General features: G+C 46.8%; 1 protein-coding gene across 1 annotated transcript in view; it reads right to left on the reverse strand.

Moving 5' to 3' along the window:
- Positions 1 to 10,596: 10,596 nt before the first annotated feature.
- Positions 10,597 to 25,632, reverse strand: part of RPS6KA2 (ribosomal protein S6 kinase A2) — a 349,845-nt gene continuing 334,809 nt past the window's right edge. Inside the window, exons 20-21 of the mRNA XM_063917551.1 lie at positions 22,459 to 22,596; positions 10,597 to 11,338 (exon numbers count right to left, since the gene is read on the reverse strand). Coding sequence (XP_063773621.1) covers positions 11,213 to 11,338; positions 22,459 to 22,596 — 264 coding nt within the window. The 3' untranslated portion in view covers positions 10,597 to 11,212. The remainder of the gene's footprint in view (positions 11,339 to 22,458; positions 22,597 to 25,632) is intronic.

Here is a 25,632-nt window from a genome sequence, read left to right on the forward strand (position 1 = left end):
GTCGACATTTGAAGGTAAACAAGCTCTTAGCAGTATCTGCCAATCTTTGTTGTTGGGCTCTACAGTGTTCCCTAGATCCCTGATGTATTTTTGGCTAGCAACTAAGTCTTTCCTGGGGTCAGGAAATTCGGACACTATGGTTCTTAATTCCATTCGGGAAAATGGTGTGTACATGGCAATGTTCCTTATGGGAGTGGCTCCTGATACATCTGTTTTCCCATTGGGAACTGCTATTACTCTAACAGGGTTAACTCTAACAACCTCATTCTGTGTAGATTCTACAACTTGTGGTGAAATTGTTTCGGTATAATGCATGGTGCCGTACTTACCCGTTGACACGACCTCACCTATCCCTCCGCTAGGGGCCTTCACTAATCTCGTGAGTGGTGCAGTTCCTACTGTGGTTTCTGATATGGTGGCCGCTAGAGAGAGCGCTGAAATTGTTGCCGAATCGTCTTCTTGATCACACTCCTGAGGAAAGTTCAGAACAGGGTACAACTTGCACGGGTTAATAATTGCATGGGTTACTTGGTTAACATCATTAACATTTACAGGGTTGCTAAGAGTTTGTGTTTTACACCCCAGTGCGTTTTTCTCCGCAATCAACTTCTCTCCTGCAATGTATAGTGGAGGCGGGGCTGTGGCTATCAGTTTCCTGACTGCCCCAGATCCCGCCGCCAGAGCCAAACCTCTCTGTATCTCACCTTCCTGTTGCCATAACTGTAAATAATCATGATGCTGGATTCGTCTCTTTGTTGATTTTATGAGACATATCCTCCTCCTTAAATTTTGTAACACTTCTGGACTGAAGCTACCTATTCTTGGGAATTTCTCCCTGTCTTGTACAGTCATTCTCTCCCATTCATCACATAAAACCTCTGTGTGACTTCCGTATTTCTCACACATGATGTACCTTGCCGACCCGACTGGTCGGTTCTCTGAATCAACCCGAACCGAGGTTGATCGCCCCCTACCTGAACAACTGGCCCCCATAATCTGCAGGCGTTGCTTACTACTCCTTTGATCTTTATATCACGGTCTTCAGCGAACCCTTACAGCAAACCAAATTATTCAAAATAGGCTGGCGGTGGCGGTTTACCGAGTACCCCACTCACTCGCCCACCTCGACCAATACGACCTGATCACACCGATATGGTGCTGGCGTACTCGATACAGGGCCCTACCAAAAACCTTCTGTTTACTGGAACATATGAGGGTTACCCGCAGGACACTTACTCTTTCCAGTAAAGGTGGGGCTGTTAGATAGTTCCTGAGTGACCAGCGAACTTCCCTTCAAAAATAAAAAATTACACAAATCACGTCAGAATGTACAACTAGCGTTTATGACTTTTGTACGCAAAATGATACTAGTCAGGTTTACTAATGCACACGATGACGTGCGGTACAATCGTTCAGTACATAAGCACTACCTGTTATGTACTGAGAGATCAATGGAATCGAAAATTTCGGCTGCGAATTCCTTCAGCCAGAGCTTGTATGGCCTATATGGGTTCTGCACCAACCCCCGGGGTTGTGCCTCTTACCTTTATAGCGGACTTCTTTGTCTACTTATGACCTCCTGGTCTGTTATGACCTCCTGGTCTTGTTCTGTACGACCTCCTGGTCTGACCTCCTGGTCTTGTTCTATACTGGTCCGCTATACTCTAATGCTCAAATATTATGTTTAACCAAGGATGCCTCCCTAGCCTCCGTATATGTCACTTACACGTATGTCCCTTACGAGTACCCGATTTCTTTTTGGTTCAACCTCTTATGTGATAAAAAACACACTCACTCAACACATGTACACTTTTGCTTCTATTTCTATTTCTGCGCAGAAATTTTCTTTAGCCCAGCTGTGTTACCAATTAGGAGCAGGATCTGTTAAACTAAATTTCAGATTTTCCAAAAATAGACTTGCGTTATTTATCGCCTTTTGCGCTATTTACCGCTTAGCGCTAACTATCGCCTTTGCGTTAATTATCGCTTTGCGCTAAAATTCAACTTTTCGTGATTTGAGCTACGTGGGCGTAACCGGACGCTCCGTTGCGTAATGTACGCTGCGTGCGTCGGCCTTTGGATTGCGTACGCTAGTCTTTGTTAGAGACACGTGTACGCAATGCAAAGATCCACCGTAACACAATATACTTTTATCAATGTAGACGATCCCTGATCATCTACCGCGTACCCCACTGGCTTTGCCTTATCTCCCAGGCAAACCTGTGTGTTTCTCTACACTTTTAACTATTACCTCTATTCTTAAACTATGAAATAACAGCAAGTCTCTTTTAGCACTTTTCTATCAACTATAAAATTGGCAAACAGGATAGTGATATACGAAAATGAAAAAGAAATGCAGATATATGTATGCGTGCGTGTGTACGCAAGACAGAAGACATATAAACAGTTTTAAAAGACACAAGCGTTTTGTTCTTACCTCCGGTTCCCGGATTCCTTCAGCACTCTTTATCTAAGCGAAGCAGACGCTTATCCCGTCAGCACTGCGAGACAACCTCCCACCCTTTGCTGGGGGATAATGTCTGCTGATCTACCTAGTGCAGATATGTGAAGGACAGGACGAGCCGCCAATTGATAAAGCTGAATCTATTTATCGTATAAATAACCCTTTAAGAGGTCTAAGAACACTGTACGCTGACTACGCAAGAAGTACCGTAAGGGTACGCTACTTGCGTAACGATCGCTCAGCCGTAGGCGAGACGCTCAAGCGTCGCGTTCGCTCACGGCCCAGAGATCACAGACTGGCACACTTATTGGTTACAGACAAACGTAATGATTCGCTATGGCGTAGCGGACGCTCGAGACCACGAGGAGATCACCAGCGGCGCAGACGCTCACAACGCTATACCTTGATATCTATACCTTTAACAATGAGATTCACAGTATACCTTTATGTAGAGACAATGTGTAAGTGCAACCTGGTGTAACCTGATTAACTACAAAGCTGCTTGAGCGTCACCGACGCTCTGTGAACACTTAACATTATGAGAAAATACACAGATACTTGTTTAGGGTCCAAAGTCTATTAAATGTATTATAACTAATATACTTGTAAAAAGGAATCACAGTACAAATGATACACTACAATATAACAGAGACTTCCTAACCAAATAACTACACTATAAATACAATACAATACAATACAATCTAATCAAGGGAAAATACGAGAGAAAGAGTAGAGAGAGAGAGAGAGAGAGAGGTAGAGATGAGAGAAATGGCTCACAGTAAGACAATATGATCACGGAGAAAAACTTACGCACAAGGGGAAACGATCGCATGCGCCTGGACATCCAGCACCCGATTTTCAGCAATGAGAACCGTTGAAGAGTGAGAGCTGGATGTGGTCGGCCTGCCTATTTATGCCCCACACACAATGCAATCTAATGGTCCCTACAATCTGATCGTCCATTGGACACAGGAATTCGGCTTCGCACTATAACAAGAGGTCATAGGTTGATTCATACAGGTGGGCTGTGACGATTTTAAACAGCTCAGGTGGGTGGGAAACTGGGTTTCCCGCCGCATACCTGAGTAAGAGTAAATAATAGTAATGGACATAAACTTCTTATGTCCATAACTATTCGCACGAGCGATTAATACGCTCCAAACCAACACCGGAATATTGCTATTTAAATCCTCTTCCGATGGGTACCAAACACTGCAGTATGACTCCTGTTAGACCCTTCCTACAATACAAAGAGGGATTCCTCCGTTCAGGGACATTCTATATTAACCAAACTTTCAGAATCTATCAAAGGGACCATGATCTATAAACTACGTTAATTGTGGAAATATGTAACGATTGGGTCGCACGCTACGACTACATACTCCTTACCGTAAATACGCATACCGATGCGAGCGGGTGCACGCATCAGCGGGTATGCGCTATCACGGGAAAGCGCACGCATGCGCAGCGCGGACCAGTGTGAGGTGCAAATATGGCAGTGTGCATAGAGATATTTTTCTGACTTTGATACTACTGTGCCCAGAACCAGAGATATCAGCCTTCCAGCAGCTGGTCCCTGCTCCAGCTCCACACGCCTGGTATACAGTTTTATATATTCATTGGAGGATTGCTCTGGCTCCTGACCTCTGATCCCCAAGTTCACAGAACCTTCTGAAAGGTGGGACTCTCTAGTTTTTTTATCCCATTCAAATCTAAGAAATATAATTTCAGGAACTTGAGATATCTGCAGTCAAGCAAGCTGCCCTCCCACCAGAAAATGATGAATATTAAGCCCACTCTACAATCCACTCCTCCCCTATGTATTAAACACCCCCTACCACCCCGGAAGTCATGTACCAGGGTGCCTTCATTCAGCCCAATGCCCCCTTCTACAGTTTAGTGTTCTCACTCCCACCCCATCTGTGCAGTAAAGGAGCAATTAGCAGAAATTACTGCTCCAGGTCCTACATGCTGAGCGGAAGATAGAACACCCCCTACCGCCCGTGGGACATCAAAGCTGCCACTGATAGCACACCCCACCCCTACCGCTGGAGGATGGGTAGGGGGCCCAATGCATTGCTGTGCCCAGGGGCCTACACTGCCGTTAAGAAGGCCCTGGTGCAATTCCCAATAATAAAGTGTTTGTAGTCACCAGGTAGAGTGAGCAAATGATGTTACCTCTCCAGTGGGCTAGTCATAAGCCGGGCGTCCCCGGCCGTGAGTCCTGCAATGCCCACATCCACTGTGCAGCGGAGAGGAGATGAGAAGCCGCTTGGTGATAGTAGCTAAACTGGAGCGGCGGGATCCCGCCTCTTCACACACCTTGCTCAGGTGTCACATTAGGTGGAAACCTGAACTGCTCCAGCTAGATTTCCATTTGACTGCCCAGCTGTTACGAGCGATTGTTGGACATCACGCCGCTCCAGTTTAGATACTATCACCAGGCGGCTTCTCATCTCCTCTCCGCTGCACAGTGGATGTGGGCATTCCAAGACTCACGGCCGGGGACGCCCGGCTTATGACCAGCCCACTGGAGAGGTAACATCATTTGCTCACTCTACCTGGTGACTACAAGCACTTTATTATTGGGAATTGCACGTGCTGCATCATATTTACCTCCATCCCAGCCAGAACTGGCAGTTTGTGGAATACGGATTTATTTACAACTATCCTATCCATTACAGTCTTTAATTGGTATATGCCACAGGAGACATCTCTATACCCTGAGACTAATAAGGTGTGACTACCATATTATATTGGCATCTATATATGTTTTTTCCGATTGTCTATCTTATGATGTAATTTTAATAAATGTAGTACATTCTTTACATCGGCTCTCTTTCTTCTTTTTAAAACTCCTGACATACAGCGCAGCCGTTTTTCTTTTTTTCCTGTCTACTCTCTCACTCCACATAGTGATATCGGCAAGCGCAGTATCTCAGGAGCTGCTTCTTATAAGGTTTTTTATACTCATTTATTTCTGTTTTTGAGGCGCTGTTTCAGCAGTTAATTGTTGTTGGTTTTATCCAACCATTTGACTCTGCACAGTGTCTGACTGGGGCATGAAGGGCCCACCAGGGAAATGCAGTGGTAGGGGCCCATGTTTAGGGGTGCAGTCCGCTGCCACAGAGGTTTGGCTAACCATTAGCGAGCGCATGGTCTGGGCCCCTTAATAAATACATATAGTAAATACTGATAGTGTATGCATGATAATGACCAGATTAATAACAGCAATGCACTAGAGAATACACCACAGTCCTGTGCAGCATAAGGTAACATCTGTCTAATGTATAATTCAAGTGCACAGTCTGGAACCTGATCCCTAGAGTAGGGGTTGGGGCCCCAGGCAGTTGTGCCTACTGAAGCTTTCCCCTATGCCCCTGTGGACCAGTCCAACTGTGACTCTGCATAAACCAAATAGACATAAAAACATTGGACACATTTATGTATGGATAGTGCAGTAGGAACACATTTTGCTTGCTTCGCCTTCTACTGTAGGTCACAGAACCAATGCACAACGTTTTCACCAGCTGTGGCTCACACATTAGTACATTGCAATGTGTGACTCTATTGTACTTGGAGGTTGCAAAGGTAAAACAATATTGTAAAAACAATTTGAATATTTAGATTATTCCTCTTAATAAATTGAACTGCTGTTTTCCCAATGTTCTGCATGTGTGCCACCCATTGATAAATACTGATAGGTAGGTGACTAAGGGTTAGGGGAAGCCCTATTGCAAGTGTCATTGAATAAAAAATACAGTGTTATGTTATGTCAGACTAAGCAAGAACCCTCAAATGCTGCAAACACATACTAGCCAGCCACTGGCGTATCTATAATGGGTGCAGTGTGTGTGATGCACACTGGCCGCTGGGTCCAGAGGGGGCCCACACCGCACACACTGCACCCATGTCTTCTATACTTACCTTTCTGGTGTCTGGGTGTGGGTCCCCTCCTCTCCCGAGTCCCGTAGCCGGCAGCCGCAGCAGCGCTGTAAGTGCTCTGTCTGAGCACTAGAGACTCTGGCACAGTGCCAGAGTCTACAGTGCATGCACAGGTTTAAAAAAAAATGGCCACCATACCATGGGAGAGGAGGGGGCCCACACACGGAGACTGCACACGGGTCCCCTCCTCTCTAGATACGCCCCTGAAGCCAGCTCTATTTTTAGACTGCATGCTAGAGTATAGGATAGGCCACTGTCCAAACTGAAGGAAAAGGTTTTTCCAGATGAAAGTTACACCCAGTAGTTACTGTGAGCAGTGATAGAAATTTTAATTGATAGACTTCTAAATCTGATGGACACAATCATCTTTATACAGTCATATATAGGTGTAAACATGTAACCCCTTTAGTGGCATGGACCGGGTCTTTAAAAAAAAATTTTTTTTTTAACCCTGTGGATGCCTACTTGGAAAGAAGAGAACCAATCTTCACTGGTTAGTAGGTGAGTATTTTGGGATTTTATTTACAGGTACACCAATGGATTCTACTTGACAAGGAGACCGATGGGCTCCGTGGGACACTAGGTAAGTATATGTGAGTGTGTAAGTGTGCATGTATGTGAAAATAAACTTATACTTTCACGGTGTGTGTGCATTTTGTTTTTATTTGGGTATTTATTTTGTTGTGAAACTACAGGTACCAGCGGGTCTGATATTTCCCTGTATGCTGGTACTTGTGGTTCTCCAAGTACCAGAAAGCGGGGGAGGCTTGCTGGGGCTTGTAGTTCCACAACAAAGGACAATATTGTTTATTCTTACACACTTTTAAAGGCTATCAGTCCCCCGTCCACCACCCAGGAATGGGGGGGGGGGGGGGCAGCCTTGGGCTTCACCCCTGGCCCTTGGGTGCCTGTAGGGGGGACCCCTTGATTTAAGGGGTCCCCACTCCCCATTTCCCCCCGGTATTTAAACAACCAGGACCGGCTCAAAGAGCCCAGGGTTGGTTATGCTTAGGAGGGGGGACCCCACACAATTTTTAATTTGTAACTATTTCAGAAACTTTTACACAGAGAACCATGCACGGGTCTCACATAACTATCTAAACACGCCAGCCAGAAGCTGGTCTATTTGAAAGTTAAATTTTTGTACGGATTCTATGCTTTCCCGGCAGTGTTTGGCTATTGTCAGCCGTGATTGAGAATACAAAATCTTAGTAAATTCCTGGGTTGTATAAAATAACAGCCGTGTTTGTTTGATGGTCTATTGATTCATATTTTTTTGGATGGCTGTGTTTCTCAATACGAATAGCCCCAACACTGCAGAGATTTCTGTTTAGTAAATTCCCGGGATGACACTTAGGGAAAAAAAAAACTCGAATGGAATTGGGAGTTTAGTGAAGTATCACCAATAAATAGTAAATTAAAAAATGCAACTCCTGTAAGTGACTAGCATGTTTTTCACACATTTCAAATCTACAATTGATACAATTAACAAACTGTACATGTATGCCTTAACTTTCTGTTCCATTCAAAATAATCTTTTGTGTTTAAAATGTATCTTGCATTGGGGGTCATTCCGAGTTGTTCGCTCGTTATTTTTTTGTCGCAACGGAGCGAATAGTCGCTAATGCGCATGCGCAATGTCCGCAGTGCGACTGCGCCAAGTAAATTTGCTATGCAGTTAGGAATTTTACTCACGGCATTACGAGGTTTTTTCTTCGTTCTGGTGATCGTAATGTGATTGACAGGAAGTGGGTGTTTCTGGGCGGAAACATGCCGTTTTATGGGAGTGTGTGAAAAAACGCTACCGTTTCTGGGAAAAACGCGGGAGTGGCTGGAGAAACGGAGGAGTGTCTGGGCGAACGCTGGGTGTGTTTGTGACGTCAAACCAGGAACGACAAGCACTGAACTGATCGCAGATGCCGAGTAAGTCTGGAGCTACTCAGAAACTGCTAAGAAGTGTCTATTCGCAATTCTGCTAATCTTTCGTTCGCAATTTTAATATGCTAAGATTCACTCCCAGTAGGCGGCGGCTTAGCGTGTGCAAAGCTGCTAAAAGCAGCTTGCGAGCGAACAACTCGGAATGACCACCATTGTTCTTTTTGCACCTTTAGTTTTAAGTCCAAAGTGTTTCAATGCTCCCTCTGCTGGCAGAACAGAAGATGACAGCTCAGGCTGTATGCAACTGCACTAGACATTATGTAACACACTTTTGGGCCCATTTATCTATAAGTCATAGGAGATGTATCACTCTTTTCTAATGATAAAAAGTGCTTAAGCACTGGCAAGTGGCAATGTCCTAGTGGGCAGCTGGCATGTGGGACATTCAGGGCCTACAACAGAAATCTTGGGGCCCCATACAGTGATATCTCTGGGGCCTCTTCAGATTATTTATCTATCTATCTTAAAGCGCAGCAGAATTTGGTGCATTATGTATTAATATGTTACTAAATAAATATATATATTTATTTATTTATTCAAATATATAAATACACACCCCACAATCTGTCTCTCCCCAATGATAAGGACCGGTGCACAGCATGGGAATCCTTGCCAGCAGAGCTGCTGCCATGTCCTGTAATTGCCTGCAACAGATCTGGACCCTGAAGAGTGGGCACATACTTGCGCGGACACAGTCACTGTGTGTGAGAAGCTCCTGTCACTCTAAGGCTGCAGCCACACCACCTATAGCTCGCTGCCCTATTTGGACAAGACGGCTCACATCCCTGCAGGGCACTAAGCAGCATATCTTTGGGGCCCCTCTAATACTTGGGGCCCAGTACAGGTGTCCCCTTTGACCCCCCAGTGTGGTGGGTAATGTCCCACACGCCTGCTATCCGCAGTGTGTACCCGCAATTAAACTAGGCATCAAGCGAATGTGAATGAAGGAATCAGCATATTTAGAAGAAAAAAAAAAGTAGAAAAGTTGAAGTTAATGAATGGTGCTAATGAAGTAGAAGTAGGGTGAACTTTGAAGTACAATTTATAAAGCTAACCATGAGCATGTTCAAGTCACACTGATTACTCCAAAAGGGGCGGTACACAGGGGGTGATTCAGATCTGATCGTAGATGTGCTAAATTTAGCACATCTATGATCAGTTACTCAGATATGCGGAGGGCCGCCCAGCACAGGGTTAGTGCGCCCCGCATGTCAGGCCCTGTCCCACCTGCGCACGAGTGCAAAATCATCGAACCGCGACGATGCCTTTGCACCCGGCGAGTAGCTCCCTGCCTGCACAGCCTAGCTGTGCTGGCAGGCGGCTACCCGCAGCGGCCCGGGTCGCAGCGGCTGCATGTGACGTCATGCTTTTAGCATCTCACTGGGCCTCCCGCGGTACGCGTGCACTCCCCAAAGGGCTTCAGACTGCGATCGCTGCCGCTGCAGCGATCCAGTCTGAATTAGGCCCACAGAACAGACTGGAGGTGCATTGTGCACATGGGCCCTCATTCCGAGTTATTCGCTCGCTGCTAATTTTAGCAGAATTGCTAATAGACTAAAATCCGGCAGTTCTGCGCATGCGTATGCACAGCAGGGCGCACGTGCTAAGCAAATTTACACAAAACTATGCTATTTTACTCACAGGCGAACAAAGCTTTTCAATCGCTCTGCTGATTGACAGGAAGTGGGTGTTTCTGGGCGGAAACTGGCCGTTTTCAGGGAGTGTGCTAAAAAAACGCAGGCGTGCCAGGTAAAAACGCAGGAGTGGCTGGAGAAACGGACGAGTGGCTGGTCGGACGCAGGGCGTGTTTGCGACGTCAAACCAGGAACTAAACGGACTGAGGTGATCGCAATCTAGGAGTAGGTCTGGAGCTACTCAGAAACTGCAAGGAAATTGCTTTCGTTAGCAATTCTGCTAATATTAGCAGAATTGCTAATCTTTCGTTAGCAATTCTGCTATGCTAAGATACACTCCCAGAGGGCGGCGGCTTTGTGTTTGCATTTCTGCTAAAAGTAGCTAGCGAGCGAACAACTCGGAATGAGGGCCATTCTCTTATGCAACCAGACCACACCTGTTTTGAAAGAGGTCTCATAGCTGTAAGGGCCTGATTGTGTTACTGTATGTCCAATTCTATGTGACTTGAATTGTGTATGCATATTTTGCAGTTTGCAAATGACCTTTACTATCTACAATAAAAATGTTAGCGATTTCCATTTGCATGTTTTTGCTCTACATTTTCCAACCACTAATTTACATCAAATGGATTCTCTTTCTTTAATTTAAACAGACAATTTTAACAGCTTGCTGGTTTTCCATTTAGGTGAGAAGCAGAGTATATTGGCACATTGTGAACTGGAACAAACACATTTGAACAGTTGTAAATAAGACAACTTTTTTAACTACTGTAAATCATACAAAATATCCTGACACATATAAAGGTACTTTTTGTGCTTATTTCTAATACAGAGGCTACAAATGATACAGTAATACCCCTTTCACATCTTCATTGCCAGATCCCACCCTGGAATTGAAAACGTGTCCTTCCGAGATAGGTTCTGGCATTGGACCCTAACAGCAGTCTTCTGGGTCGGGTTGCATAGCGGCGGGGGCAGAGCCGGCAGCTGGGACGGAGGGGTCACTGGTAAATGAGCTCAACTCCGCGCCGCCTCTCCCTATGTAGTGAACGGGTCCTGGGTCGCACCAGCCTGGGAACCCGTTCACTCTGCCACTGACCCAGTATTCAACCCGGAAATAACAGGGTCAGGTCACCCGAGAATTCTCCATGGGCCCTTTCACAATATGCCGGGTCGATACCAGGTTATTTTTGCGATGTGAAAGGGGTATAGGTTTATGACTATTACATCCCTACAATCGTGTAGAAGTTACTCTGTTCAAGCTTCTCCTCTTAGCCAGAATGGAAGAATTCACTGGTTCCAGTTTTGGTGCTTGAGGCCTATGGTGCAATGCATAATATGTAGCTTCCACTGCAGCCTGCAAATACATGCATATAACATCAATTACATGGCAATGCTTTAAGTTAATGAATGAATGACTGCAGCAAATATATACTGTATATGAAAAAAAAACAAAGAGGGAATGCTTATGGTGTAGTTTTTAGAGGTAATGGTGATTTTAATCATTTCACACGTTTGGTTATTATGGCATATATATAGAACTCTTTCATGTGATAAGGAGAAGAAATTGCTACTTCCAAACAATATACAGTACGAATGATACTGGTTAGGCTGCAGTGACGGAGGGTTAGGGTTAGGCACCATGAGGGAGGGTTAGGTTTGGGCTGCAGGGATGGAGGGTTAGGGTTAGGCACCACGAGGCAGGGTTAGGTTTGGGCTGCAGGGAGGGAGGGTTAGGTTTGGGCTGCAGGGAGGGAGGGAGGGTTAGGCACCACCAGGGGGGGTTAGGTTTGGGCTGGAGGGAGGGTTAGGGTTAGGCACCACCAGGGAGGGTTAGGTTTGGGCTGCAGGGATGGAGGGTTAGGGTTAGGCACCACGAGGCAGGGTTAGGTTTGGGCTGCAGGGAGTGAGGGTTAGGTTTGGGCTGCAGGGAGGGAGGGTTAGGGTTAGGCACCACGAGGGAGGGTTAGGTTTGGCCTGCAGGGAGGGAGAGTTAGGGTTAGGCACCACGAGGGAGGGTTAGGTTTGGCCTGCAGTGAGGGAGGGTTAGGTTTGGGCTGCAGTGAGGGAGGGTTAGGGTTAGGCACCACCAAGGAGGGTTAGGTTTGGGCTGCAGGGAGGGAGGGTTAGGGTTAGGCACCACAAGGGAGGGTTAGGTTTGGGCTGCAGTGAGGGAGGGTTAGGTTTGGGCTGCAGTGAGGGAGGGTTAGGGTTAGGCACCACCAGGGAGGGTTAGGTTTGGGCTGCAGGGAGGGAGGGTTAGGGTTAGGCACCACGAGGGAGGGTTAGGTTTGGGCTGCAGTGAGGGAGGGTTAGGGTTAGGCACCACGAGGCAGGGTTAGGTTTTTTGCTACAGGGAGGGAGGGTTAGGGTTAGGCACCACGAGGGAGGGTTATTGTTAGGGAGCGGGAGTGGGAGGATTAGGATCAGGCTGCGGGAAAGAAGGGTTAGAGTTAGAGGAGTAGGGATAGAATATTTACCTAGTAGGTGTCGGGATAATGAGTGTTGGGATGCCGATGTCGGTATTCTGATTGTCGCATCCCAAGCGCTGGGATCCAGATATCATCCCACAATTTATATATTAATGTATATAATCTGTCCCCTAAAAACTAATATTCACCAGAAAAACCCTGAAGAAGGCTAAAGCAAAGAATGACCAAGTACCGCAGCCATTGACAAAATATTTATCTATGGTAGGTCCATTACCAAGTGAGTTGGCATTTTGCATACTAAGGGGGAGATATATCAAACCTAGGAGAGAGATAATGTGGTGTGATATAAAGTACCAAACAATCAGCTCCTAGTAGTCATTTTATAAACACAGCCAAGGTTTGATACATCTCCCCATAAAAGTTTTTTTTTACAATAGTTCTAATTCAGGATTACCTCGCGGAAGTTTAAGCTTCATTTACAGTATATACTGAGTTATATATATCTTTACATACAGAATAAACACCCATGATCATAGAGTAGGCTGACTGCATGTTGCTGAATTTCCTAAGCATAGAGGAACAAGTTGCAAACAAAACATGAACGAAAAAAGGAATTTAATACCTACCGGTAATTCCTTTTCTCATAGTCCGTAGTGGATACTGGGGAATACTAAATTACCATGGGTATAGATCAGGTTCACTGGAGCCTGGCACTTTAAGAAATGAATAGTGGGGGTCATTCCGAGTTGTTCGCTCGGTAAATTTCTTCGCATCGCAGCGATTTTCCGCTTAGTGCGCATGCGCAATGTTCGCACTGCGACTGCGCCAAGTAAATTTGCTATACAGTTAGGTATTTTACTCACGGCTTTTTCTTCGTTCAGGCGATCGGAGTGTGATTGACAGGAAGTGGGTGTTTCTGGGCGGAAACAGGCCGTTTTATGGGCGTGTGGGAAAAAACGCTACCGTTTCTGGGAAAAACGCGGGAGTGGCTGGAGAAACGGAGGAGTGTCTGGGCGAACGCTGGGTGTGTTTGTGACGTCAAACCAGGAACGACAAGCACTGAACTGATCGCAGATGCCGAGTAAGTCTGGAGCTACTCAGAAACTGCTAAGAGGTGTGTAGTCGCAATTTAGAGAATCTTTCGTTCGCAATTTTAAGAAGCTAAGATTCACTCCCAGTTGGCGGCGGCTTAGCGTGTGCAATGCTGCTAAAAGCAGCTTGCGAGCGAACAACTCGGAATGAGGGCCCGTGTGTGCTAGCTCCCCCCTTCTATGCCCCTCCTAGCAGACTCAGTCTAGGAAACTGTGCCCGAGGAGACGGACATACTTTGAGAGAAGGATATAACACATAGGTGGTCATTCTGATTAGTTCGCTAACTGTATTTGTTTGCAGCGCAGCAATCAGGCTAAAAAATTGCAGTTCTGCGCATGCAGCGCAATGCGCACATGCGACGTACGGGCACAACGAACGATGCAGTTTTGCACAGGGTCTAGCGATGCATTTCAGTCGCACTGGCTGCCGCAGAGTGATTGACATGAAGTGGGCGTTTCTGGGTGGCAACTGACCGTTTTCAGGGAGTGTTCGGAAAAACGCAGGCATGCCAGGGAAAACGCAGGCATGGCTGGGTGAACGCTGGGCGGGTGTGTGACGTCAAATCCGGAAATTGAATAGTCTGAAGTGATCACAAGTGCTGAGTAGGTTTTGAGCTACTCTAAAACTACACCAACATTTTTTTGCAGGCTCTCTGCGATACAACCGTTCGCACTTCTGCTAAGCTAAAATACTCTCCCAGTGGGCAGCGGCGTAGCATTTGCACGGCTGCTAAAAACAGCTAGCGAGCGATCATCTCGGAATGACCCCCATAAAGCGGTGAGGTAACGAACCAACACACAACAATAAGATAGCAGAGCTAACCAAAACAGAGGAAAGCAACGCCAACTATAGAAGGACAGCAACGCTAATCAAACATGGAACAGGGAAGCAACAGCAAACCCAACCATAACACTTACTACCAGGTAAGCAGGAAAACGAAGCACAGAGGCGGGCGCCCAGTATCCACGGCGGACTATGAGAAAAGAAATTACTGGTAGGTACTAAATACCTATTTTCTCTTATGTCCTAGTGAATACTAGATTACCATGGGGACGTCCCAAAGCTCCCAGAACGGGTGGGAGAGTGCTGAGACCCCTGCAAAACCGCCTGACCAACCTGAAGGTCATCTTTGGCCAAGGTGTCAAACCTGTAGAACTTAACAAAGGTGTTCACACCGGACCAAGTAGCTGCCCGGCACAACTGTAAGGCCGAGACACCCCGGGCAGCTGCCCAAGAAGAACCCACGGACCTCGTGGAGTGGGCCAGAATAGAACTCGGCAGCAGCAGAGCTGCCGAAGTATAGGCTTGCTGAATAGTCAATTTGAGCCAACGAGCAATGAACTGCTTGGGGGCAGAGTGACCAATTTTCGTAGCATCATAAAGGACAAAATGCGAGTCAGACTTCCTGTGACGAGCCGTCCTTTTGACTTAAATCCTGAAAGCCCTTACAACATCCAGGGACTTTGGAGCAACTGTCTGATAAAACTGGAACCACAATAGGTTGATTTACATGAAAGGCCGATACCACTTTCGGCAAAAACTGTGGGCGAGTTCTGAGCTTCGCCCTATCCTCGTGAAACACCAAGTAAGGGCTCTTAGAGGACAAGGCCCCCCAATTCCGACACACGTCTGGCTGAAGCCAAGGCCAGTAACATAACAGTCCTACACGTCAAGTATTTCAAGTCAACCCTCTGCAAGGGTTTAAAGCAATCCAACTGGAGAAAGGTCAACACCACATTGAGGTCCCACGGAGCAGTGGGAGGAACAAAGGGTGGCTGAATGTGCCACACCCCCTTAAGAATGGTCTGTACTTCAGGAAGTACCACCAGTTGTTTCTGTAAGAAGATAGAGAGAGCCAAGATCTGAACCTTAATGGAGCCTAATCGTCGGCCCTTATCCACTCCTGCTTGCAGGAACATTAGATACCTGCCCTGACAGAATTCCACAGAAGAACATTTTCAACCCTCACACTAAGAAACATACTTCTTCCAAATACGGTGGTAATGTTTGGAGGTAACCGCCTTATGGGCCTGAACCATAGTGAAAACCACCTTGGAGGGAAGACCCTTCCTGGTTAAAATCTCCCTCTCAACTTCCAAGCCATCAAATGTAGCTGCTGTAAGTCTGGATAGACAAACGGTCCTTGTTGAAGAAGGTCCTTGAGGAGCGGCAGAGGCCAGGGATCCTCTAACGACAGGGTCAGGAGGTCCGCATACCAGGCCCGCCATGGCCAATCCGGGCAATGAGAATTGCCTAAACTCTTTCCTTTTTGAGTCTTTTCAGAACTCTTGAGATTAGAGGAATCGGAGGAAACAGGTAAACGAAGTAGTAATTCCACAGCATCGTCAGAGCGTTTACCGCAACCGCCTGCGGGTCCCTCGTTCTGAAGCAGTAAAGACAGAGCATCTTGTTGAGATGAGAAGCCAGCAGGTCTATCTGTGGACAACCCCACCGGTGAACGAGTTGTTGATACACCTGAGGGGGGAGGCCCCATTCCCCCGGATGGAGGTCATGCCTGCTTAGGAAGTCTGCTTCCTAGTTGTCCACTCCTGCAAAGTACACTGCGGAGATGGCCTTTGTGTTGGCTTCCGCCCAAAGGAGTATTCTTGACACCTCTCGCATTGCGGCCCTGCTTCTGGTTCCTCCCTGTCGGTTGATGTACGGTACTGCCGTGGCGTTGTCCGACTGCACCTGGATGGCCTGATTCCGAAGGAGGGATGAGGCCTGTATGAGAGTATTGTAAATCGCCCTGAGTTCCAGGATGTTGATTGGAAGAGCAGATTCCTGAAAGGACCACGTCCCCTGGAACTGCGCCCCTTGAGTCACAGCCCCTAACCCCGGAGGCTGACATCCGTTGTCAACAGCATCCAGGATAGGGTGTGCAAACTCCGACCCTCTATCAGATGGGAAACTTGTAGCCACCATAGTAGGGATATCCGTGCTTTTGGTGACAGGGTTATATGCTGATGCATGTGCAGATGAGATCCCAACCATTTGTCCAACAAATCCAGCTGAAACGGTCGCGCATGGAACCTGCCATACTTTATTGCCTTGTAGGAGGCCACCATCTTGCACAGCAAGTGAATACTAAGGTGAATTGAGACCACATGAGGTTTCAGAACCATCCAGACCATAGACTGCATAGTCAAGTCCTTGTCCCTGGGAAGGTAGACCTTCTGAGACACCATATCCAGGATCTCCCCAGGAACTGAATTCCCTGAGACGGTTAAAGGTGAAATTTCTGGAAATTGAGTATCCATCCATGCTCCGTAAGTAAACGAGTAGTCAAGTCGATGCTGTGCAGAAGCTGTTCCCTGGACACCGCCTTTATCAGGAGATCGTCCAGGTACGGAATTATTTGGACACCCCTCATGTACAGTTGTATCATCATTTCCACCATAACCTTTGGGAATACCCTTGGGGCTGTGAAGAAAACCGAAGGGTAAGGCCTGAAACTGGTAATGCTTGTCCAGTATTGCGAACCTGAGGAATGTTTGATAAGGGGGCCAAATTGGGATATGCAGGTATGCATCTGATATCCAGGGACACCAGAAACTCCCCCTCCTCCAGATTTGCTATCACTGCTCTTAGAGATTCCATCTTAAATTTGAACACCCGAAGATACGGGTTCAAGGATTTGAGATTCAAAATAGGTCTTACCAAGCCATCTAGCTTTGGAACCACAAAGAGACTTGAGTAAAACCCCTTTGTGTGCAACTGAGGAGGCACTGGAACAGTAACTCCTGTAGAAAGCAGCTTTTGCACTGCCTGCTGTAAGGAAACCCTGGCTTCCTGTGAAGCCGGTAAGCCTGACCTGAAGAATCTGAGAGGAGGGATTTCCTGTAATTGCAGCCGGTATCCTTGGATATGAGGTCCCTCACCCAAGGTTCCCGGCAGGACTCTGCCCATATGTGGGCGAAGTGTTGAAGGCGAGCACCTACCTGAAAGTCACCTTGCTGCTGGGGCCAATTGTCACGCGGAGAGCTTCGTGGAAGAGGATCCTAAGGCCTGGTCTGCAGGTCCAGCAGCAGCTGGTTTACGGGACTTACCGCAAGATCCACTAGCAGCACTGAAGGCACCTCTGGCCCTGCCTCTGCATCTGCCCACCTGGAAGGACTGCAGGCAGGGTCCAGGATAGTGACGCCTAGCAGGTGGCAGAGCAGACGGCAGATATGTAGATTTACCTGCAGTTACCTGAGATATCCACTTGTTCACTTATTCTCCAAACTAGGCATCAAATGTAAAAGGAAGGTTTTCAACTCCTTTTTTGGAATCAGCATCCTCTGATAATTGAGGCAGCCACAGGGCTCTACGAGCCGATACTGCCTTAGCAGTGGTATGGCCATTAATGATACTATGTTCCTTAACAACTTCACTCAAAAAGTTTCCAGCATCCTGGATGTGTTGTATTAATGTAACTATCTCTTCTTGAGGTAGTGTGAGCAACCATTTCAAAATTTCATCAGACCATTTTACCATGGCTCTAGAAATCCAGCCGCATACTATGGTAGGGCGTTGGGCTACACCTGCTGCAGTATAAATTGATTTAAGAGTGGTTTCAATTTTGCGATCAGCTGAGTGTGTAAGGGATACAGCCCCGGGTACAGGTAAAACTATCTTACGTGACAGCCTGGACACAGAGGTATCCACTGTCGGCGGGATTTCCCAGACTTTACTATCCTCTGTAGGGAAGGGGAATTAATTTAACACCCATTTAGGGGTAATACATTTCTTTTCAGGATTAATCCATGCTGCCCTGGCCAGGGAATCTAATTCTTTAGAAACCGGAACGGTTTCAGAGGACTTTGGCTTCACATTAAAATATGATTCCTCTGCCTGCTCTTCCTCCTTATTAGGGATATTAAGCACCTCTCTAATGGCATAAATGAGGGCTATAATCACCCGGGGATAGGGAATCATCCCCGTCCACCTCAGCCTCTCCCTCATTAAGCTTTGGTAGTTCCGAGTCAGAGTCAGATTGTAACAATTGAGGGAGAGTGCGTTTGTGAGAGACCGACAGGGGGGGGGGGGGGGGGGGGCTGAAGAGCCTGCCTGTGGTTTGCAGCAATTACCATAAACATGTCCATAGTTTGTTTCAGGGCTTGCCTTTCTTGCTTAGCCACAGCTAAGATAATATTGGAAATCATAGTTTTAAATGATTCCATCTACTCTGGTGCCTGCACATCACTACCTTGTGAAGGAATTGAGCATTAACAGACTTATTAGCAGATATGCTTGAGCAGAAAGTACACAGATTAGTATGAAAAACACAGCAGTATTAGTGAGATATGCCCACTAACCCACACTACCCTGAATGGAGGGACACAGAGAGATATGGAACCAGCACACTACACCACAGACTGAGCAGCGCCACACTGGGTGACCTGTGAGAGTAATTGTTCACACAACGGTAAAACTGCTGATAATGAGCTCCCCCCTCACTATAACCCCCAGTACCAGTTTATAATGGTGATTCAGTGGGTCCTGGAGGAGCAGTCTCCTCGTGCAGCCTGTGCAGCAGCAGGAAATGGGGCCGTTTGGCTTCTGGTCCCGCTCTCCGGGAAGCCCTGCCCCCATAATGGCACGTGGTCCCTGCATTATTTTTATACTGGCTTCTCCTTATACTGTGTGTAAAACAAGAGAATATAGCCCCCGTTTACCATGTTGCCAGTCTGGGAAGTCAGTGTGCACCACGTCCCTGAGCCTGGTGAACACTGACCCTCATGCACTGGGGACCCGCTAACCCCAGTGTAACACTCACCGCACCACGTCTGTCTTCGACATCTGTTAAGGGGTGGCGGCATGCTGCCGGCGTGGACTCACCCTCTGGGAGTGTGAGAACATCACCTCAGGAGCTCAGTGTCCTGTCAGCTGGGATGACGAACCATTAACTCTAAGGAAGTTGGTTCGGTGTCCCCCTTAAGTCCCACAACGCAGGCAGACTGGTTGCCAACCAGTGTGCCTGAAAACAATAAACTAAAATACATTTCTGAAGAAAACTCTCTTGAGAGCAAACAAAATACACTCGGCTCCTTGGGCACATTTTCTAAACTGAGTCTACTAGGAGGCGCATAGAGGGGAGGAGCCAGGACACACTATTCATTTCTTAAAGTGCCATGCTCCAGTGGACCCGAACTATACCCATGTAATCTAGTATTCCCCAGTATCCACTAGGACGTAAGAGAAATATGGGTGAACGTTAGGAGTTAATTTTTTTAATTTTTTTCTGATGCACTACTGGTCCCTGCAAGGTCTGGCAGACCTAAACAGTTTAGATATGGTTCCAAAGTGGCTGGTACCTATAGAACCACAAGTACCAGCATGCCCTAGCATCTAGGGACCATTGGGACCTGTAGCGTACCTGCAAAAAATGCTGCACAATAAAAACACTAAAGGCGGGTACACAATACCTGACTGCGGAATGGCGGCGATGAATGACTATATCATTGAACAATATAGCGTTCAACGATATAGTGCGTACACACTGAACGGTATCATTCAACGATAATGTTCAGTGATGTCATCGCCGTCATTCCTGAACATGCAGCTCAGCCCGACATTGGGGGTCATTCCGAGTTGATCGCTCGCTAATTTTAGCAGCCGTGCAAACGCTATAACGCCGCCCACTGGGGAGTGTATTTTAGCTTAGCAGAAGTGTGAACGCTTGTGCAGCCGAGCTCTGCAAAAACAGTTTGTGCAGTTTCAGAGTAGCTCTGAACCTACTCAGCGCTTGCGATCACTTCAGCCTATTCGTGTCCGGATTTGACGTCATACACCCACCCAGCGAATGCCCAGCCACGCCTACGTTTTTGCAAACACTCCCTAAAAACGGTCAGTTGACACCCAGAAACGCCCCCTTCCTGTCAATCTTCTTGCAGCCGTCAGTGCGAAGAAAAACTTTGCTAGGACCTGAGCACAACCACAAAGGGCTTTGTACCCGTACGTCGCGTGTGCGCATTGCGGGCCATACGCATGCGCATAAATGCCATTTTTTCATATGATCGCTGTGCTGCAAAAATCGTCAGTGAGCGATCAACTCGGAATGACCCCCATTGGGCCTAATTCAGAGTTGATCGCAGCAGCAAATTTGTTAGCAGTTGGGGAAAACCATGGGGGTCATTCCGAGTTGTTCGCTCGCAAGCGGATTTTAGCAGATTTGCTCATGCTAAGCCGCCGCCTACTGGGAGTGAATCTTAGCATCTTAAAATTGCGAACGATGTATTCGCAATATTGCGATTACACACCTCGTAGCAGTTTCTGAGTAGCTTCATACTTACTCGGCATCTGCGATCATTTCAGTGCTTGTCGTTCCTGGTTTGACGTCACAAACACACCCAGCGTTCGCCCAGACACTCCCCCGTTTCTCCGGCCACTCCTGCGTTTTTTCCGGAAACGGTAGCGTTTTTTCCCACACGCCCATAAAACGGCCTGTTTCCGCCCAGTAACACCCATTTCCTGTCAATCACATTACGATCGCCAGAACGATGAAAAAGCCGTGAGTAAAAATCCTAACTGCATAGCACATTTACTTGGCGCAGTCGCAGTGCGGACATTGCGCATGCGCATTAAGCGGAAAATCGCTGCGATGCGAAGATTTTTACCGAGCGAACAACTCGGAATGACCCCCCATGTACACTGCAGGTGGGGGGGGGGCAGATATAACATGTGCAGAGAGAGTTAGATTTGGGTGTGGTGTGTTCAAACTTAAATCTAAATTGCAGTGTAAAAATAAAGCAGCCGGTATTTACCCTGCACAGAAACAAAATAACCCGCCCAAATCTAACTCTCTGCACATGCTAATAAATTTGCTGCTGCAATCAACTCTGAAATACCCCCATTGACGGGTTGAGCTACATGTCAGCTCAATATTGATGAACGCTGAGCGACATTCCGGAGCGCGCATCATTCATCGATCTGACCCCCATACACACTGTCCGATTTCAAGCTAAAAATAAATGATAACATAAATGTCGGTATTGGTTATTTTTTATGCAGAAATCAGCTAGTATGTACCCCCCTTAACACTGTGAAAAACAAATTCATTAAGAAAATAAATCACTGCCACCCACACACATTTACCAATTTATTAAGCTATCAAACTAATACAGTAAATGCTCTTAAACTTACACATGTTTGGGTTGTGATAGCATCTACAGTACATGGGGATTTCTCCTCATCTTCACTTAGGGTCTGATTCTGTGTTGGCCGCTGATCCGGCCCACAGCGCAGTTTGCAGATGGAGGCAAACTGCGCATGCACATCGGCCGCGCAGGCACACACACTGCGGTCGCACTCCATGATGGATTCAACCGCAATGTGACTGACAGTAGCGGGCGTTTGTGGATTTGACGTCACATGCAGCCGCTCTGATTTTAAAAATGTCGGCCGACCACCTGACAGCGCAGCCAGGCTGTGCTACCAGGGTTAACCTTAGTTCCGATGTGTCCATAATCTAATTGCGGATAGATCGGGAGGTGGCCTCACACATTCTGGGCAGTCTTGCACTGAGCTGGGCGGCCCCCAGCATGTGAGGAGATGGATGCAGATCTGGCTGCGTATGCAGCGATCTGCATCCATCTCTGACTGAGCTCTTTAGAGCAGTGTGATGCCATGAACACAGTTATCTGCAGCCTAGGTCAGGTCTAGGGGGCATTATTCTGTATTAATTATTGTACTGTATACCTGCCCAATGTGCCTCATGGGCACAGGCAGTATTTAGTATCCCTAGCTCAATATCCCTTTCTGGATAACTGCTTTTATACATCTTTGGAGTCAAATTCCCTGCAAACAGGAGTACTGGCTAGGCAAATTACATTATTTAGATATGTGCCCATTCCAGGATTTGAGTAGATATTACACTGTATCATCAGAAAACTCTCTGAGGTTACAAATGTTTGATACAAGTTTTAAGTGATAACATTTTCAGGTGCGGTTGAAGAGCTGACATACAGACCTTCACAAGGTGGAAATCATGACGGCTTAGTTGATCTTGTGACAAATAGTCTTTGCTCACAATCCAAGGGTGGTGCAAGACTTGAGATGCAGTCAGACGCTGATGGGGATCTACATGAAGCATTTTAGACACAAGGTCCTAAAATAAAAAAGCAGGCATACTTTGTTTATTGTCAATAATATTGAAAAAAACATATGACTAAAGCAGAAAAAGACAATAATGACAGGATGAATAGGGTATAGCAAAATTCTATAAAGTAGAGAAATGTAAGAAAATGCTGATAAACTGGTTGGAAATGGGATGAAGGAATAAGGGATGACTCTTCACAATGTCCAATTTATTATTATGTATAATAAAACCTTAGGTAGTAACAGGGCCGGTTCAGGCCTGCTAACACCCTGAGCGAGAAAATTCAAAGTGCCCCCCCAACCCCCCATGCGCACGGCCTCACAACTTTATATTATCATTCTATATAAACAAATATATTTTTACACACCCTCTGCACACACAAAATTAGCAGGCTTACACATAGCACCCACAGTAGTGTACTTTATACATAATGTCTCCAGTATAGTGTCAGATACACATAATGACCCCAGTAGTGCAGTGCTAGATACACATACGTCCCCAGTAGTGTCAAATACACATTATATGCCCCCACAGTGCCAAATACACATTATATGCCCCCACAGTGCCAGATACATATTATATGCCCCCACAGTGTCAGATACACATTATATGCCCTCACAGTGTCAGATACACATTATAAGCCCCCACAGTGCTAGATACACATTATATGCCCCCACATTGCCAGATACACATTATATGCCCCCACAGTGCCAGATACATACTTTATGCCCCCACAGTGCCAGATACACATTATATGTCTCAACAGTTCCAGATACACATTATATGCCCCCAACAGTTCCATACACACATTATATGCCCCCACAGTGCCAGATACACATACTATAATATGACCCCACACTGTCAGCTACACATGTGTCCCCCACAGTGCCAGATACACATAATATGCCCCCACATTGTCAGATATACATGTCCCCACACTGCCAGATACACATAATATGCCCCCACAGTGCCAGATACACATTATATGCCTCCACAGTGCCAGATACACATACTGTAATATGCCACCTCACTGTCAGATACACGTTCCCCCACAGTGCCAGATACACGTGCCCCCACATTGTCAGATACACATAATATGCCCCCACATTGTCAGATACACATAATATGCACCCACATTTTCAGACACATGTGCCCCCAGAGTGCAAGATACACATAATATGTCCCCACATTGTCCGATACACATGCCCCCACAGTGCCACATACACATGCCCCCACAGTGCCAGATACACATGCACCCATAGTGCCAGATACATGTACCCCCCACATTGTCATATACACGTACCCCCACAGTGCTAGATACATGTGCCCCCCAGAGTGCCAGATACACATGCCAACAAAGTGCCAGATATACATGCTCCCCACAGTGCCAGATACATGTGACCCCCACAGTGCCAGATACACGTGACCCCGGGTATGGGTCATTAGGTAGACCACACTTAGGTCGACAGTCATTAGGTTGACCGCTATTGGTTGACAGTGACTAGGTAGACACCTGAAATAGCTCGACACAGTCATTAGGTCAACATGAACAAGGTCGACATAGGAAAAGGTCGACCTGAGTTTTTTTAAACTTTTTTTGGTGTTGTTTTCTTTATAAAGTGACGGAGAACCCCAATTAGTGCACCGTGTACCCTTGCATGGCTCGCTTAGCTTGCCATGCTTTGGGAAAGGTGCCTCTCTCTGCTACCGCTGCGCTTGGCACAGGTTATCGTTCCCAATTGTAGTCCACGTGGATTGTAAAGTATTAAAAAGTTCATAAAATGAATAAAAAAGCGAAAAGAAAAGCATGTCAACCTTTTCCCATGTTGACCTAGTACATGTAGACCTAGTGACCATGTCGAGCGAATGCATGTCGACCAATAGTGGTCGAACTAATGACTGTCGACCTAAGTGTTATCGACCTAATGGCCATGTCCCCATGCCCTCAGAGTGCCAGATACACGTGCCCCCCCACAGTGCCAGATACAGATGCCGCCAGTGTGCCAGATACATGTGCCCCCAAAGTGCCAGATACATGTGCTCCCAGAGGGCCAGATAAACGTGCCCACAGAGTGCCAGATACACGTGCCCACAGAGTGCCAGATACACGTGCCCACAGAGTGCCAGATACACGTGCCCCCTGTAGCCTGCTCACCGCCGTGGGCCTCTCCTGCTGCTCCCGCGGCTGCAGCGCCACTGCTTCTGTGTGAGGGGAGGAGAGCGCAGCACCTCAGTCCCGGATCCGGCGGCTTCCTACCTGAAATCAGCCACTGGTCTATAAGCCAGTCAAAGCTCAGGGTCCGGCAGCAGCTTCCGCTGCTGGTATGCAAGCTCTGATTGACTGAATGGCCGGCGGTTGATTTAAAATTGCCCTGGGTAGTAATGGAGTAAAGAAAAGTACTCTCTTTTGCCAGGGGACACAAACCCACTATTAAGTATAAACCTTAGCTTCAATAAATAATATCAAATAAGAAAGGGGGCGTCATTTCCCTACAAAACAGACAAATAAAAACTACACACAGAGACATTTGCATGCCAGAACTATTCACTTTATATGGTATGCAGTTAATATACTACCTGTCAGGATCCCGGCGTTCATGATCCCAATGTCGGAATCCTGACAGGCAGCTAAATAGCGGCGGTCGGAATCCCAACTGCAGACCCATATTCTCACTCGGGTGGTGGGTCCACGCAACCACCCTAGTGGGAATATAACCTGTGGTGAGCTAAGCTCGCCACCGGGTCCAATGCGTGGCAAGCTCAGCCATGGTGGGTGACATGTTTCCAGAGGCATGCACAGTAGACTACAGCACAATGCCAGAGCCTACGGCGCTGTGGAGAGGAGGGAGTCCACCCAGATCTGCACACGAGCCTCCTCCTCTCTTAAAACGCAGCTGAATGCAACCCCTGGAGGAGTGCTACAGCAGCCAAGAATCAATACAGCCAGAGTTTGGTTACTAACTCATAAAATAAAGAAGCAAGTAACAAATTATATATATAAAAAAAAAAAAAAACAACAAGGATGAAAGTAAAGGGTAACATGCA

The sequence above is a fragment of the Pseudophryne corroboree genome, chromosome 4 (assembly GCF_028390025.1).
Source record: "Pseudophryne corroboree isolate aPseCor3 chromosome 4, aPseCor3.hap2, whole genome shotgun sequence".
NCBI classification, from domain to species: domain Eukaryota; kingdom Metazoa; phylum Chordata; class Amphibia; order Anura; family Myobatrachidae; genus Pseudophryne; species Pseudophryne corroboree.